We start from the raw sequence: 18,265 nt of genomic DNA on the forward strand, positions 1-18,265 counted from the left end.
ATCTGTTGAAGGTCAACAATGATATATTACTATTAGAATGAAAGGCTTGTAGGGAAACTAACAACATTGCTCTATCAAATAGAATAACTCTGTGCTTGGAATGGAATCCCTTATGCTAGCTATCTCATTTTAGACGAGAGTAGCAAAAGCTCCTTACTAGTTATCTAAAAGAAAAGACAAGAAAAGACAACTTACCCTTTTGCCCAAAACTTTTGTCCTTGTTCAATGTTATGAATGTTAATGACGTTGCCAATCCTTGTTCCCGAATGTATTTAGTCCACAAACTTGAACTCGAGATATGCCATTTCGAAAATTAGGCGTTTCCCACAAACCAGAATACGTGTCATCACACTCCCTCATCTGATTGGTTGAGTAGGCGGGCTTTCTGACTTTGTGGTAACTAGTGGCGGCGTGTAAAGGAGAAGGGGATTTCAAGGAGATAAGACCCCACAGTACCTCCTAGGTTTTCACTACCCAATTCAGACCACACCACTTTTAAATGTTAATTATAAATGGGGTGGTCTCGCCCTGAATGCTGATTGGCTGACAGCCCCGGTATATCAGACCGTATACCACGGGTATGACAAAACATTATTTTTACTGCTCTAATTACATTGCTAACCAGTTTATAATAGAAATATGGCACCTAGCGGGTTTGTGGTATATGGCCAATATACCATGGCTAAGGGCTGTATCCAGGCACTCCGCATTGAGTTGCGCTTATGAACATCCCTTAGCCGTGGTATATTGGCCATGTACCACCCCCTCGTACCTTATTGCTTAAATAACATATTTTGAAGGCACTTTATAAATTTTTACCTCTGTTTAAGTGGGCTTACCATCCAGCACAGGAATGACAGTCTTCCTCAGGGCGAGGACAAGGCCCAGAGGAGAGCCAAAGAGGAAGAAGTCTGCCACCTCAAATTCAAACTTCCCCAGAGAGCCTGCATCCTGAAAGGTGCTGCTGCTGGACCTGCGTGAGGACGGGTCGGTCCGCAGAACACTGGAGTGGAGGCTGAGGCGACAACAGACAAACAGTCAGGGTCACAAGGAGGGAAGCACACCCACATCTACTGTATACACACAAACACAGCATACAGTAAGAGAAACAGAGACCAATGTAGGTAAACGATTATAGCAACCCATGACTCTACAAATCACATGCATAGCCATATACCCCTCTCAGTACAGTAACACTATTAACCATCAGCTATGATGTCATGTAACTGTAGTAATGTAACCCCTGTCACACCTGGTCAGGAAGGCCTGGTGGTGTTTGATGGTGTCCAACTCATATGTGGAGGAGTCGCTCGTCTTGCGGGGCAGCTGTCTCTTGGGGTCATCTGGTCCTCCTGAGCGGGGGATGTCAATGTTGCTGCGGCTCAGGTGACGGCTGCTCTCCAGGGTGGGAGAGGCAGAGCCATACCCACTGTTGATGATGATCCCTGGAGAGAGGAGGTCCTGGTCCTGCAGGGAGGTATGCGGAGAAGGACAGAGGTTGGGGAATGTACAGTGAACTTGACCGATAAGCAAACAGCACCAGAACGAGGATGGGTGTTGGATAAGTGTCCTTTCTTGAGGAGAAATGTGGTGGTGAAATAGTGGAGGGCTGTAATTTAGGGTGAATAAGAGCTACTGGTTGAGTGTCTGGGATTTGGGGTAGGGGCAAAGCTTAGGAACAGGTAGAGTAGCTAAGCATTAAGGTTTGGGTCTTACCTGTACGCTGATTACACTTCCTCTGCGGCTGCTGTTCTGGCTCTCACCAATAGTCTGGTTGCTGATACACAAGGCGTCAAACCCCAAGATCCCTCCCACGCAGTCCCCAATCAAGCACACCTACATAGAGGTCACAGGTCAATTTACTAAAACAGATCAGATCATTAGATATCAATCAAGCAGGATGCAGATAAGAGGGTCCAATCCTTTTTAAACTAATCAGATGTCATAACCACGTAATCAAACAAACCCGCCCGAGCAAACACACACACACGTTTGGTCCCCACAAGGATAGTAAAACAAAGAATTGATTCCCATTCAAAGTCATATTTTCCCTAACCCTTAACCCCTAACTCCAATTGTAATCGTAACCCTAAACCTAACCCCTATGCCTAAAATAGCTGTTTTGCTTGTAACGAAATGTCCGAATTGTCTTTGTTTTACTATCCTTGAGTGGACTTCTGGTCCCCACAAGGTTGGTAAAAACACAAACAAACATACACACACACCTACACACAAATCTAAAGCTAGATGAAATACATCCTGTATTGAATGAGCAATCTATTAAATTATGTGAGCTTTAGACAATTTGTTATAAAAAGGCTTGAATTTATACAAAATTGAACCTGTGTCAAATATGGAATGCTAGCTTCATTTTGGTTATCTAAAAGAACATTGCGTAACAGTAAACACCCACACCCACATAATTCAGAAACAGAAAACACACATAATTCATTGGCGCAAAACGGCTTCAAAACTAATGTTCTTCACAAGAAAACAAGTGTATCTCCTCCTTGACTAGGGAACATGCTCTTGAATCTCAGTATTTGACTGAAGATATTATGTTCTGCCATTTGAGAGTTCCAAATAAAGAGCAGCCCACACCTGGAACAATGGAGAGGCTGACAGGCCAGTGGCTGCACCTCACCTGGCCAGAGAAGGTTGTCCCATCCAGGGACCTGATGAAGTCGTTGTACACCTGGTTGGCTCTCATGATGACGGTGGCCACAGCCTCCTGGTACTGGGGGGTGGAGGTGGCCAGGAGAGGCAGGGCAGCCAGGGGGATGTGGTCCTGACTGCTTGACAGACAGCTCTCATCATAGCTGTACGGGCTCAGACTGAAGCCAGGGATGGACACACAGGGGAAAGGTTCGTAATAGTAGTAGTAGTGTGTGTACTGTAGTTATGTACACATTACAATATCTACGGTTGTGTAGTGTGTGTGTGTGTCCCTCACTTGGACACCAGGGAGAAGGCCTCAGCACAGATGGCAGGGCAGGGCACCAGGCGGATGGCGATTCGTCCCAGCGCTGTGGGATAGTGCAAGCGCATCACTGTGTCAAAGGCAGTGCTGATGGTGTTGACATCGCCCTGCTTACTGGTCTGGTCCCCTCCTCCTGTGTCCAAGATGTTGCCTCCATGTAGCACCAGGATCAGCACGTGGATCTTAGAAGGCTGCAGACACTGCTGAGAGGAGAGGTCCTATTATGGGGAGAGGAAAAGAGGGGGAATTGATGGGGTGAATGGGATGTAAAGAGGAAAGGCAGGATGAGGGGCATTAGAGAGATCTGTTAAACTCAAGGGAAATGAAGCCATTCACCCATAGAACCATGCTTCTGGCTTGGCTGCTAATGATTCATGACAACTGACAATATGCTTCATGACTTACTCACAAAACTAGCCACCCGAGCCACGGCCTGTTCACCCTGCTACCATATAGAAGGCAGAGACAGTACAGGTGCATCAAAGCTGGGACCGAGTGACTGAAAAACAGCTTCTATCTCCAGGACATCTGGCTGTTAAACAGTCACCACTAGCTGGCTTTAGTCACTGTTACTAGCCGGCTACCAGCTGGTACTCAAACCTGCACCTAGAGACTGTTGCCCTATGTACATAGTCATTGAATAATGGTCACTTTAATAATGTTTACATACTGTTTTACCTACTTACTATGTATATACTATATTCTAGTCAAGGCCTATCCTATATAACTACTGCTGTACACACCTTTTCTATTTATATACTGTCCATAATGTCTATACACACCATCATACGCATATATATTTATATTCCGGACTCTGACATTGCTCGTTCTAATATTTCTATATTAATTTCTTTATTTTGCCGATTTGCGTATATTGTTTTGAATTGTTAGGTATTACTCCACTGTTGGAGCTAGGAACATAAGCATTTCGCTACACCAGCGATAACCCCCGTTTTGCCGGTTTAATATGTGGGCTCTCGGTGTGGGGAAGAAAAGGTATGAGGCACTCTGGAAAATGTTGGGTTTATGAGAGCATATTTTTAACTCACCCCCTTTTGCCAACAGAACAGCCTCAAATCGTTGGGGCATGGACTCTACAAGGCGTTCCACAGAAATGCTGGCTCATGTTGAGTCCAATGCAGTTGTGTCAATTTGGCTGGATGTCCTTTGGGTGGTGGACCATTCCTGATACACACGGGAAACTGTTGAGCATGAAAAACCCAGAAGCATTGCAGTTCTTGACACACTCAAACCAGTGCGCCTGGTACATACTACCATACCCCGTTCAAAGGCACTTTGATGTTTTGTGTTGCCCATTCACCCTCTGAATGGCACACATACACAATCCATGTCGCAATTGTCTCAAGGCTTAAAAATCCTTCTTTAACATGTCTCCTCCCCTCCAGCTACACTTATTGAAGTGGATTTAACAAGTGACATCAATAACGGATCAAAGCTTTCACCTGGATTCACCTGGTCAGTCTATGTCATGGAAAGAGCAGGTGTTCTTAATGTTTTGTAGACTCAGTGTATACTGATACATCTCATTGTGTGTTCAGTGTGCACTTCCACTTCCTTCAGACATGAATCACAGGAAGTCTATATGTGATGTCACCCTTCTGGAAACGCAATATTGATAGTAAAGCAATAGTAATGTAGCATCACAACAGCATGCCCGTCCAGCTTTCATCTGCACACTCAGACAGCATTAGAGCATCATTAAGAGACACTGGACCAACCAACACCCCAGCTGGTCACACTGCAAACACTTCCAACTTAGCCAACCACAACAACAAGCCAAGAACAACATAAGCCAAGGGTAAAGACACATTTGTATACAAATTGTGACGACCCTCCCACTCTGTCTGCAGTATTCTCTCTTTGTTCTTGTTTCCTTATTAGGATGCCGGTGGGCGGAGTTGAGAGGGTCGTCAGCTACATGGGAAACACCTGGGCCCGGTGTGTCCCAGAATAAATACACCACTTCCCCATTCATGGAGGAGACTCTCTCCATGCAGACACCTTTACAGATTTTGTTGTGAATCTTGGTGGCCTTTTGGTTGTTTGCTTTGGCACCTTTCAACACCCTGCATTATCACATTCATGCATGCAAAACCCTCACTTACACTACTGATTACACACACCACTGTATATTGTACTTTGTTTACTTTATTTAATAAATATATATCTTGTTACTCCTTATCTCCACGTTGTCTCCCTTTTGTTACGGGCTTTGAGCCGGTTCGTGACAAAATACAAAACCACACTCACATAAAAAGGGAAAACATAATGTGCAGTTTTCCATTTTTTTACAGAGTTGTTGGATCCAAAACTCATATTCTTCAGAGGCTGTACACTGTAAACTCCACGGCAAGACAGAGGACATTTCACAAGGGATAGAGAAGGGGTAGGCTGGGGCTGGGCCAGGGTGGTAATACTGTGTCTGTTAGGGTCTCTGTGGATCTACTCTGGCCCATAATGCAATGGGACAGGAAGTTTACTTACTGACTGGTGCTTTGTTATGGTGATGGTGGGAATGGCAGAACTATTGGCTTGGTTGCTAACAGAGTCACGCATCTGAACACAAGAGGACAGAGAGGCTGGAGTGGACCACTCTCTGACTTCCACAACTAAAGCCCTAAGCAGAGTATTACACATCAACGCCTACCGTTAAGCTAGAACACTTTAGTGACTGGGATTGAAGTTTCCTTTTAGCTTATTCCTCACAGGTACCTACCTCATCTAGTCTCTCATCACCGGCCTCCCTTTCATAGTCCCCTGCCATGTCCTTGTATAGCTCTCCTGCAGAAACATCCACAGACACACTTTACCATTGAGAATCAGAGTAATATAATACTGTCAGTAAAAGGAAACTTTGACACAAACTACATCTCCCACCATACAGCACACACAGCGCTCCTCTCCATACCAGGGGTGTCTTCTGCATCAGCCGACTCAATCTTGTCCATGAGGTCGTTAGAGTTCCACTTGGCAATCTCCTTGGGAAAGACCTCTTCATCACCTGACAAGTCCTCTGTGGGGAAGAAGGGACAGACGTGATTTTTACAAAAATGGAATTATCAAGCATAACACCTGCTAAGTCAATATGCCACTTTATCTCATCTTCAGTATATTCAGTATATAACACCAAATGTTTTAGACAGTTATATGTTCACAAATGTGAAAGGGTCCTCCATGTACTGTCTGAGTACAGAGAGACAAACATACACCCTGATCCCCTGATCCCTACCATATTACATTATGTGGCCATGTGACCGCTCCTTCAAGATAAATAAATATGAATACTGATCAATAAAGTAATTGCTACCCTGCATGTTCCTCTGAAAACCAGTGGTTTTGAAATAGCATTGCCTGCTCAATTGAATCAACAAGCCACTAGATCCTTCGGTGAAATCACATTACACATACTGTAGCCTAAGCACGTCTGCTTTATCAAAAGGTCACCACTCGTTTAAGTCCATAAAAATGTTTACTGGTCCTCGGTTGCACAGATCAGGGAGAAGCTCAGACCAGTTAAAGAAGCTGAGCAGTTGAAAAGCGTATACATGAGCATTTATCGGAGTTCAATCAAACACTTTTCAGCACAAATGGATCAGAATGATGCTACAAAACAGTAGCATTCATGCGTCACATTGGTTTAATCCTGTCCACATGAACTAACATAAAATGTAATGAATTGGATACAGTGTAAGTACAGTACCAGTCAAAAGTTTGGACACATTTACTCATTCAAGGGTTCTTCTTTATTTGTACCATTTTCTACATTGTAGAATAATAGTGAAGACAGGCTTGGGTGTTCTCAACTCTTATTATATACTACAGTACTCACAAGGAAAATGTCAAGATTCAGTGGAGCCAATATCAGGAAACATTTAAAAATCATACAATGTGATTTTCTGGATTTTTTTTTTAGATTCCGTCTCTCACAGTTGAAGTGTACCTATGATAAAAATTACAGACCTCTACATGCTTTGTAAGTAGGAAAACCTGCAAAATCGGTAGTGTATCAAATACTTGTTCTCCTCACTGTATGTTGAACAGAGAGTAGCAGAAGCATAAAAAGAGGGGTTGGCGGGTGATGGTACACAATGCAGATAGCCCGGTTAGCCAATGTGCGGAAGCACTGATTGGTCGGGCCAATTTAGGTAGTATGTACATTAATGTATAGTTAAAGTGACTATGCATATAAGATAAACAGAGAGTAGCAGCAGCGTGAAAGAGGGGTTGGGGGGTGACCCACAATGCAAATAGTCCGGGTAACCATTTGGTTACCTGTTCAGGAGTCTTATGGCTTGGGGGTAAAAACTGTTGAGAAGCCTTTTTGTCCTAGACTTGGCACTCCGGTACCGCTTGCCATGTGGTAGTAGAGAGAACAGTCTATGGCTGGGGTCTTTGACAATTTTTAGGGCCTTCCTCTGACACCGCCTGGTGTAGAGGTCCTGGATGGCAGGCAGCTTTGCCCCAGTGATGTACTGGGCCGTACGCACTACCCTCTGAAGTGCCTTGCGGTCAGAGGCCGAGCAATTGCCATACCAGGCAGTGATGCAACTGGTCAGGATGCTCTCGATGGTGCAGCTGTAGAACCATTTTGAGGATCTCAGGACCCATGCCAAATCTTTTTAGTTTCCTGAGGGGGAATAGGCTTTGTCGTGCCCTATTCACGACTATCTTGGTGTGCTAGGACAAATCTAGTTGGTTGTTGATGTGGACACCAAGGAATTTGAGGCTCTCAACCTGCTCCACTACAGCCCCTTCGATGAGAATGGGGACGTGCTCGGTGCTCCTTTTCCTGTAGTCCACAATCATCTCCTTAGTCTTGGTCACATTGAGGGATAGGCTGTTATTCTGGCACCACCCGGCCAGGTCTCTGACCTTCTCCCTATAGGCTGTCTCGTTGTTGTCGGTGATCAGGCCTACTTACCACTGTTGTGTCGTCAGCAAACTTAATGATGGTGTTTTAGTTTGCCTGGCCATGCAGTCGTGGGTGAACAGGGAGTACAGGAGGGGACTGAGCACGCACCCCTGGGGAGCTCCAGTGTTGAGGATCAGCGTGGCAGATGTGTTGCTACCTACCCTCACCACCTGGGGGCAGGCTGTCAGGAAGTCCATGATCCAGTTGCAGAGGGAGGTGTTTAGTCCCAGGATCCTTAGCTTGGTGATGAGCTTTGAGGGTACTATGGTGTTGAACGCTGAGCTGTAGTCAATGAACAGCATTCTGACATAGATGTTCCTTTTGTCCAGGTGGGAAAGGGCCGTGTGGAGTGCAATAGAGACTGGCTTACTTTCGCAAGCCACTGTATATGTATTTGAACATGCAGATAAATGCAAATGCAGTTAATTCATGACATATCATGAACAGTTTCATCATGTAGATAGAAATTACAACCAAATAGCATAGAAATAAATAGATAAAAAGAAAATATGCAATACTTTATTATTCTTATTTGATGACCTGTTATTCATACTTCTTAATTCATTATGTCATATAGAACAACTAAGTTAACCATGCTTCCAAACATACCCCTACACACAGTAGAACATCATTTCATGGATTGACTTGATGGGATGATTGACTCACCACAGGGAATGTGTGTGAGTGTGTGTGCACATGTTTGTGTGCGTGCATGTGTGTGTGTGAGGGCAGGTTGAGATTGTTTTGGCAATGGGGAGCAGGTGACGGTAGAGGGTGATGATTTCAGCACTTCTTCAAGACAAGCCAACCCGTGTTGAGTCATCTCCTGGTCTCACCCAACAGATGAACAACCGTGTGTCGAGCTACACCCACCTATTTCAACCTCAGGCCCAAAGCATGCTGGGTATTTGGGTAGCTTAAAAACTGATCTGTGTTGAAGAGACATGTAGAGTCAGACGAGGAAGCACCAGGAGGGTTATGGGAATGGGAACACACTACTAGTATTGCCTACTCTAACCTACTCTAGGCTTTTAAGATGACTTTATCAAAACGGTGGATTTACCATGAGCATCAAAGAACTCCTCCTCTGAGCTGTCCTCTGAGTCTCGTGCAATGCTCTGCATCCTCCATTCAGAGAGGCTGTGGCGTGACGGGCTCACTGAAACACGCAAATAGGAGAGGGAAACAAACAGTACCGCTGTTATTTTAAGACCCAACTGAATCATATTCTTACTGACATATGCTCAAAATGACACACACACAGTGTTATATAAACACTCAACAGTGTCTGTAATGCTTGACTTGATCACAGAAGGATTGCTCAGTGGTCAGAAGGGGGTGTGAAGAGTGGAGTACAATGTAACACATAAACCACGAACACACAGACAGCCATTTAGCACACAGAAAAAAAGCCTGGACTAAAAGCAGGACTGTCCATCATATATCTTTGTTGTTTGCCTCCAATATGATCACTGAGGAGGAGTGGGGAGGGGAGGGGGTCTCTTTGAAACCCTGGCTGGCACATGCTGGATGCTCATGGGCTGGGAAGCGCAGCTGTGCCTGTCAGCCCATAGATGGGAGCCACAGGGGTGGAGCGGAGGGTCAGTGTGTAGAGCATCAGCCTCCTCTAGCCTGTAATGTCAATACTGCCGCTATAAATAGCCCAGGAGAGCTCCAGAGAGGGGAGTGATACCGGGTGAAATTAGTATGGCTGGTTGAGAGACAGAGGGTCCAGGTGGCAGGCAGGATTCTGACTGCTGCTTAGAGGTGGGGATGGGGACAGGGGTTGTACTGTCTGTAAGATAGTTTTTTAAGCAGGTGAAAAAGATCTTGATAAAGCTGTGACAGTGGTACTGAAGCTACAGCACCTAGATACATACTCACTAACACCACCTGCTTGTAAAATTACATTTAGGAAAATGAATTGTCAAGTGTCCAATACATCCACACAGATACAGACGATTGAGCTCAAACATCTCACCTCCTCTCTTGGATGAGCGGGAGGATCTGGAGGAGGTGGACCACTGCTTTGTGAGCCCTGCTCGTTTTGTTTGGAGAGTGTCTCCCCCGCCCCCTGCACTGACCACCTCCTCAGCTTCTAAAGAGTTGATGGTATCCTTGACCTCCTGATTCTTGTCTGGGGATGAAAAAGCTCCATTGGCCTCGGTGGCCTCCTCTGTCTGGCTGAAATGTGCCATCTTCTGGGCCAGGGCCAACTGGGTCTCCAGCTCCAGCTGCCTGATGTCCTCGATGGTCAGGCCATACCACTCGTCCTGCCAGCACCAAGCCTGCCGGTGGGCCCGCACCATCACCTTCCTCAGCCCTGGGAAAGGGGAGGGAGAGAGTTTGGACAGACAGCACTAGAAAACATCAGGGCATCCCATCAGGCCGCCACCTCTAACATCTTGACCCAATGTCAGTGACGTTTACTCGCTAAACTAGTCAGCAGCAGCATGCCTGTAGTATGGAAACACTACTGCTCTTGGACCAAGCACTCATATAGCCAACACCGGGCAGGGATATGTTAAGGTTTTGTTCAAACTACTCTTCCAATGCCTCATCCCATCTCATACGCACCTACATCATGGATGAAGCGCTCAATCTTGGACTGCATACCCCAGTAGCGGAATTCCACCTTGCACAGTTTGTAAGCACACATGATGGGCGTCTTCCCCGGGTTGTTGTTGTACTCCTCGATCCAGTCCTCCTGCAGAGGCCCTCTCTTGGTCTTGTCTGACGTGTAGATCCGAGGGTCCTCCTCTTGCAAGTACTCATGTGGAGTGATGGGATCTTTGACAATGTCGATGGGGTCTGCAAGAGAGAGTCTGACTTCAACATGTGCCAAAAATAACATTTACAGTGCCTTCAGAAAGTATTCACATCTGTCAAACCAGCCTTCGCTTTAGCTCCCCCTCCTGTCCAGCTCAGGCGTTGGGCATCGCAGGCTTTCTAGTTCCTGCTGAACCTACTGCTGGCAAACGCCCTTCACTCATCAACCCCGGACTTGTCTCGTCATCATTACACACACCTTGTGTGTAAGAAGGCCCTGAAAGCATGGCGGCTCTGACTGGAGGGTGCTAAACACCCATTCCTTGTCTGGACGGACCACAGAAACTGAAACTGGAGTACATTCGAGCAGCGAAGAGGCTGAACCCTCATCAGGCCAGGTGGGCCCTATTCTTCGCCAGGTTTGACTTTACCCTCTCCTACTGGCCGGGATCAAAGAACGTTAAGGCCGATGTGTTGACACAGAGGATCGGAGGGAGAAAGTGACACCCATTATTCCACTGTCCCGCATTGTGGCTCCTGTCGTGTGGAATGTGAATGTGGGCATCCGTCGAGCCCTGCGACAGGAGCCCTCACCTGCCCACAACCGAGGGGTGTATCTATGTGCCCTCTGATGTGCGGGACCGTCTCCTTGCCTGGGCACAAACATCACCTGTGTCGGGGAACCTGGGTATAGCCCGTACTATCGACTGGCTCTCTGCCAAGTACTGGTGGCCCATCCTGGGACATCCGGATTTACGTCTCTACCTGCTCCACCTGCGCACAGAGCAAGACACCTTCCCTGTGGCAAACTCCACCCGCTGCCAGTTCCACAACAACCCTGGTCCCATCTCTCCATGGACTTTGTCACAGACCTCCCCCTCAGAGGGGCACACCACCATCTCGGTTGTTGGGGACCAGTTTTCCAAAGCCTGTCATTTGATTCCTCTAACTGGTCTCCCTACGGCCCTGACCGCAGAGGCTATTTTCTCGCACATCTTCTGGCACTACGGGATCCCGGAGAACATCATGTCTGACCCTGGACCTCAGTTCACCTCCCGGGTCTGGAAGACCTTCATGGAACAACTGGGGGTCACGGTCAGCCTCAGCTCCGGGTACCGTCCCCAAACAAATGGGCAGATGGAAAGATTAAATCAGGAACTGGGTAGGTACCTTCGTAGTTAGTTTCTGCCTTGGGCAGAATACGCACAAAACTCCCTCTGTCACTCCTCCACTAACCTCACACCCTTTCAATGTGTTCTAGGCTATCAGACGGCCCTGGCACACTGGAACCGGAGTCAGATCGAGGATCCTGTGGTGGACGTATGGAAGTATGGAACCCCGTGCACACCTGTCTCCAGCGCATCATCCTCCGGCAGGTCGATCGTGACCGCAGTGTGGCCCCGGTCTTTCACCCCTGTGACAGGGTCTGGCTTTCTACAAAGGACCTGCCCCTCCGCCTGCCCTGCCGAAAGCTGAGCCCATGGTTTGTGAGGCTGTTCAAAGTCCTGAGGAGTCAAAGCGGTGACGTACAGATTACATCTCCCCGACAATTACAGTATCTCACCCTCATTTCATAGAACTCTCCTCAGGCCGGTGGCAGCTGGTCCCTTCGCTAGTGCTGGACCCCACAACGCACCTCCCCCTCCCTTGGACGTCGAGGGGGCCCCGGCGTACTCCGTCCGCAGCTTGTTGGACTCACAGCGTCGTGGGGGGCTTCTCCAGTACCTGGTCGACTGGGAGGGGTTCGGTCCCGAAGAGCGGTGCTGGGTTCCGGTGCGGGACGTCCTGGATCGTTCTCTCATCAGGGACTTCCACAGGCGTCGTCCCAACCGACCTGCACCACGTGTCATACCGAAGGTTGGCGGAGCCCCGGCGGCTGGAGCAGCGCCTCATCCGCCTTCGCTTTGGCTCCCCCTCCTATCCAGCTCAGGCGTTTGGCATCACCGGTCTTCTAGCTGCTGCCGAACATACTGATGGCAATCGCCCTTCACTCATCAACCCCGGACTTGTCGCGTTATCATTACACACACCTGGTTCCAATCCCCACTCTGTCACTGTATATATACTCCCTCTGCCATTTGTCTTTGTCGGTCATTGTAAAAGTTACCTGTTTTCCTGAAAGGAATCTCACCGACTATTTCCTGAGTACTTTATATTTTGCACTTTGGGTTTACCCTGTGCCTTTTTATTTATGAAGATATATTTTGAGTACAACAGCGTTTGGATTTCATCCAGCTTTGATCTATGGTGCTTAAATAAATTCAGTAGTTCTTTTTTTTCTTCTTTTACCCCTTTTTCTCCCAATTTCGTGGTATCCAATTGGTAGTTACAGTCTTGTCTCATCGCTGCAACTCCCGTACGGACTCCGGAGAGGCGAAGGTCGAGAGCCGTGCATCCTCTGAAACACAACCCAACCAAGCTGCACTGCTTCTTATATAAAACACTAATACATCCTGATTACATAAGTATTCAGTCCCCTGAGTCAATACATGTTAGAATCCTGAACTTACCTAGGCTTGTGATAACAAAGGGTTTGAATACTTGAGAAGACATTTCAGCTTAATTTTTTAAATTAATTTATAAAAATTAAAAGAACCTTATTCAACTTTGACATTATGGGGTATTTTGTTTACGCCAGTAACACAAAATCACAATTGAATCCAATTTAAATTTAGACTGTAACACAACAAAATGCGGAAAAAACAGCTGCAGTAGAAACAAACGGCCACCAGTGGGCCTCTACTCTACTGGCTGCTGTGTGAGCCCAGGAGCTTCACTCTAACCCTGCCGTAGGTCATGCATCAGGAAGCCCTTAACAATAACCATGGCTATTCAAACAAGACCACTAACCTAGACCTGTCGTTTTGACTTTACTGCTGCAGGTAGTTGAAAGTTGTCCATAGTGAGGAGAAATCATCACCATCAACTAACAGTGCTGCTTGGGCACTGTGGTCTGAGGCTCTATTGTCCTTCTAATATCCCACTATTTGTCCCATACTGGCACCACCTTACCCAGAGTCCTTAGCCTCTTCTCGGCTGGGGACATGTTGAAGACGTCTGGCTGGTTTCCTGTGTCTGGCTTGTAGTACGTCTCAATGTCAATGGAGAACTTCTCAACAAAGGGACATGTATATCTAGAGGAGAAAGGAGAGCAAGCTGAGAGGCGTCAGTAATAAATAAGCACAATATGTTGACCTGGACACAGTATATCCCCACAGCAAAATACTTTGTGTATGGTGGAAACATTAGATTTTAGTAATTTAGCAGACACTCTTATCCAGAGCAACTTACAGGAGCAATTAGGGTTAAGTGCCTTGCTCAAGAGCACAGATGATTTTTCACCTCGTCGTCTATGGGATTTGAACCAGCAACCTTTCACTTACTGGCCCAATGCTGTTAACCGCTATGCTACCTGCGAGATGTCTCTGTTATTGAGTAGGTTCTGGGCTAAATGATGGGCAAGTCTAAAAAATGTCTACCTGGCAAGAGCTAACTACTGTTCTTCTTTGTTTCGGTCTGTCACTCTAGATCTTTCTCACCCTCACTCTCTGTCTCTGGCTCCAGGCGAGGTGGAGAGCTGTTAGCCCATCTGTCGTCTGCAGCAGAGCTGTCACTGCTTTGATGAAACTGTCAGCAGACGGCTCCAGTCTATCAATACCATGACAGTGTTTTCAAGGGGCGCTTCTCATTTCAGCAGCCTCACACCTACAGCTCTGCCCAGGCCCCAGACAGACAGACAAACAAACGCACCCTAAGTCTAGGGCATCATCAATTCCGAACATTAGGCTGGCTAACAGAGCTGTTGGCTGGAAGACTGCCCATGTCTTGGTTGACACGCTCTGCAGTGTTCTGATAACTGCTCTGAAGGGGCAGATTGAATAAACAATCACTCCATTATGGATAAGGTTTGATGTTGAGAACAACCCATCAGACAGCTCAAACTATGGGCATGGGTATAAGCTTAGGGTAAACAGTCTCACCAACTGTACTGTAGGGGCTGCTGTATAAGGGTGGTACTTCTGTGTGTGGGGGGTGTAAAGGTGGTTCTCCTGTGTGTGTGTGTGTGTGTGTGTGTGTGTGTGTGTGTGTGTGGGGGGGGGGGTGTAAGGATGGTTCTCCTGTGTGTGGGGGGTGTAAGGGTGGTTCTCCTCTGTGTGTGTGTGTGGGGGGGGGGGGGGGGGGGTGTAAGGATGGTTCTCCTGTGTGTGGGGGTGTAAAGGTGGTTCTCCTGTGTGAGGGGGGTGTAAGGGTGGTACTCCTGTATGTGGGGGGGAGGGTGTAAGAGTGGTTGTCCTGTGTGTGGGGGGTGTAAGGGTGGTTCTCCTGTGTGTGTGTGTGTGTGTGGGGGGGGGGGGGGGGGGGTGTAAGGATGGTTCTCCTGTGTGTGGGGGGTTTAAGGGTGGTTCTCCTGAAGGGGGCAATAGTCTCCCACCTTGTGCGGGTGTAGGGGTAGGCGTTCCAGGACTCCTCCTCTACCCGGAGCGCTGCCTTGGGCAGGATGGAGCGGAACCAGCTGGGGATGTGCATGCCGATGTGGTAAACCTTGTGGGTGTACTGGCCGATTCCCCCTGGGCCGTTCTCATACGGCTTGTTCTCCAAGATCTCCACTCCGCTGCCCTCGCCACAGGTCTCATCCCGACTCTTTTTCTGTTCAGATCACAATACAGTTATGGGTTAGGTGAGGAAGCATAGGTCAAAAGGTCAACTGAGGACTGAAATGAGGTTAAACAAGGGAGGTCAGGTGAAGCACCCTGATGTGAAGACAAAAACACGTCAAGAAAATGGCTACCTGGATTACCTGCACTGACCCCCCACACACCCCCATTTTTATGCTGCTGCTACTCTTTGTTTATTATCTGTGCATAGTCACTTTACCTTCATGTATATATTATCTCAATTACCTCAACTAACCTGTGCCCCAGCACATTGGCTCTGTACCGGTACCCGCTGTATATAGCCTTGTTACTGTTATTTTATTGTTGCTTTTTTATAATTTGTTTGTCTATTTTTTACTTATGTTTATTTTAGCAAATACTTTCTTAACACTTATTTTTCTAAAAACTACATTGTTGGTTAAGGGCTTGTAAGTAAGCATTTCACTGTAAGGTCTACTGTTGTATTCGGCGCATGTGACAAATAAAATTTGATTTAAAAAAATTGATTTACAAAACAGAGGATGTTGTCATTTAGCTTCAACAGAATAGGTGAATCACCAAGACATGCTGTTGACCTACACTGCTAAGTCAGGAGAGCTGCCGATCCAGCTCAGTCAAACACACCTTTCCCATATTTACATTCCAGGTACACCACAGTAATGGGGGAGGGTAGGGGGCTGGAAGGACATTACTTTTCAAACATCACGCAGTGGGATCCACCAGGGAGAGGCTTCATGCTGATGTAGAAACAAGGGAAACAGGCGTGCTAAAGGCACACTAGGGAACAGAGTCCAAGTGCTGAGGATGGTGAAAACGTGAGGGTAAGGGCAAGGACTACAGTATGACGTCCCCAGACAGTCTGAGATAATATCAGCGAGTCAATACTACATGTGCATGTAATACCTTAGCTACTCCCGGCTTTTACATAATGCTCTAGGAGGGAGAGGGACAACAGGAGGGAGAGGGACAACAGGGCAGCAGGCAGTGAATCAGTGGGGTAGTGGGGAGATGAGATGTGTGCAGCGAGGTATCCACCCCTCTAGCCCCCATTACCCTTGACAGGTTGTTCATTAGCCACCTATCCTGCTCTCAACAGCCGGACAAAGCTCCTCAGACACAGCACATTCCCCCTGACTGACTGCAGAAGCACACAATACACACACACAAACACAAGCAGATGCTCAAAAACACTCTGCAACACATACAGTATAGGCCTGTGCGCATAGCCACACACACGCACGCCCATATATAGACAGCCAGACGCTTACACAAACATGCTGTAGTTTGTACACACCCACACACAGAAACGCACACCCACACACATGCAAGGCACTTCATTATCCTGCTGACAGGTGCCTGTGGCCTGCAAGCCCGGGTGCCACTGGCCAGTATCAATCCTAACCTCCTGCCAGAGGCTGGCTCTTGGTGCTCTGCAGCTCACAAGAAACCATCAGGAAGATTAAAGATCCCAGGCCACGGTTCAGCCCTCCCCTTTGGGAATGTTTTGCTTGGATCTGTGTGCAAACCATAAAGGGTCTCCAAACAAAACTGAACTGAATAAAAAGGTGAAGAGGAAGGGAATGCAGGCAGGGCTATTCCATTGCTATTTCTATTTATGTCTCTTTCCTCATTGGTTTGACATGTTTCCAGGAGTTAAACCGAAACTGACCGAGAGAGGTATGGTTACTAATGGATAAATGACATTCAGAAAGGAAGCTACATTACATTAAGTTATTCAGGAAGGACTAAATATAGAGGACAGTCTGTCTGTAATCTATCTGTTCAGCTTCCTCATAACTACCTGGCTGGCTGTATTGACTGGCATAACCCTCATGACATCCGATCAGGGAAACTGGAAGAACAAAATGGTGGGTGGTGAATAAATGCTGGAAGGGGAGAGAGAGAGTGAAAGAGAAAGTGCCCACTTAATTTAACTGACACCCTGCGTTTGTGATATCTTTGCAAATCACAGTCGCGATTATGCATTCACAATTAACTATCAATTTAGGAGGCAGAGTGATAAGGTTTAAAGGTAAACAAGAGACAGCCGTGTGTAACACGGAGTCAGGAGGAGTCTGGCCTGCTGGATGAAGACAGTCATACAGTACAGAGAAGCTCTTCATTGTACTGAGAGGTTCTGGGTATTCTTTTTTTCAATATTTTTATTGAAGAACACAAAGATAATACAAATAAAGTTAAAGAACAACAAAAAAGGTCTGGCAGGTACAGCACACATCATACGTTCAGCATCTTTGAATTAGATACATTTGAAGTACAAAACCCATTTTTCCCAGTATTCCTGGCCTCTCTCCTCATGATTTATTAAAGCAAAGGTCATACGCTGACAGGTCCAAGCTTGAGCCACCATTGTTACACTGGGGATAAATCAGGGGCAGGAATTCAGCCTGGTGTTGCCCTGGAGGAATGAAGACAGGGTATCCATTCTCTCTCTCTCTCTCTCTCTCTCTCTCTCTCTCTCTCTCTCTCTCTCTCTCTCTCTCTCTCTCTCTCTCTCTCTCTCTCTCTCTCTCTCTCTCTCTCTCTCTCTCTCTCTCTCTCTCTCTCTCTCTCTCTCTCTCTCTCTCTCTCTCTCTCTCTCTCTCTCTCTCTCTCTCTCTCTCTCTCTCTCTCTCTCTCTCTCTCTCTCTCTCTCTCTCTCTCTCTCTCTCTCTCTCTCTCTCTCTCTCTCTCTCTCTCTCTCTCTCTCTCTCTCTGCATGCTGCTGACGTCATTGTTGCCATGGCAACAGTGCTCTATAGTGTGACCATTTTACTCGAATATGCTCCTAAATATTTTGCTGTGCGACCTGAAAAGGTGGAAAAGGGGAAAGTAACTATGGGTCACTAATTTAACACCATCCTTCCTCCCTTGCCTGCCTCAGCTTGCTTGTAAACACTCTATCCTTTTGGATTCTCCATCTGTTCACTT

General features: G+C 46.9%; 1 protein-coding gene across 2 annotated transcripts in view; it reads right to left on the minus strand.

Moving 5' to 3' along the window:
• Window positions 1-18,265, minus strand: part of LOC109895929 (membrane-associated phosphatidylinositol transfer protein 2) — an 82,472-nt gene that overhangs the window by 11,990 nt on the left and 52,217 nt on the right. For both annotated transcript variants that reach the window (XM_020490041.2, XM_031830032.1), the window contains exons 3-14: window positions 15,115-15,329; window positions 13,695-13,816; window positions 10,491-10,724; window positions 9,895-10,236; window positions 8,977-9,072; window positions 5,910-6,014; window positions 5,718-5,782; window positions 2,954-3,198; window positions 2,645-2,834; window positions 1,717-1,836; window positions 1,253-1,467; window positions 840-1,015 (exon numbers count right to left, since the gene is read on the minus strand). In XM_020490041.2, the coding sequence (XP_020345630.1) occupies window positions 840-1,015; window positions 1,253-1,467; window positions 1,717-1,836; window positions 2,645-2,834; window positions 2,954-3,198; window positions 5,718-5,782; window positions 5,910-6,014; window positions 8,977-9,072; window positions 9,895-10,236; window positions 10,491-10,724; window positions 13,695-13,816; window positions 15,115-15,329 (2,125 nt within the window). The remainder of the gene's footprint in view (window positions 1-839; window positions 1,016-1,252; window positions 1,468-1,716; window positions 1,837-2,644; window positions 2,835-2,953; window positions 3,199-5,717; window positions 5,783-5,909; window positions 6,015-8,976; window positions 9,073-9,894; window positions 10,237-10,490; window positions 10,725-13,694; window positions 13,817-15,114; window positions 15,330-18,265) is intronic.

The sequence above is a fragment of the Oncorhynchus kisutch genome, linkage group LG8 (assembly GCF_002021735.2).
Source record: "Oncorhynchus kisutch isolate 150728-3 linkage group LG8, Okis_V2, whole genome shotgun sequence".
NCBI classification, from domain to species: domain Eukaryota; kingdom Metazoa; phylum Chordata; class Actinopteri; order Salmoniformes; family Salmonidae; genus Oncorhynchus; species Oncorhynchus kisutch.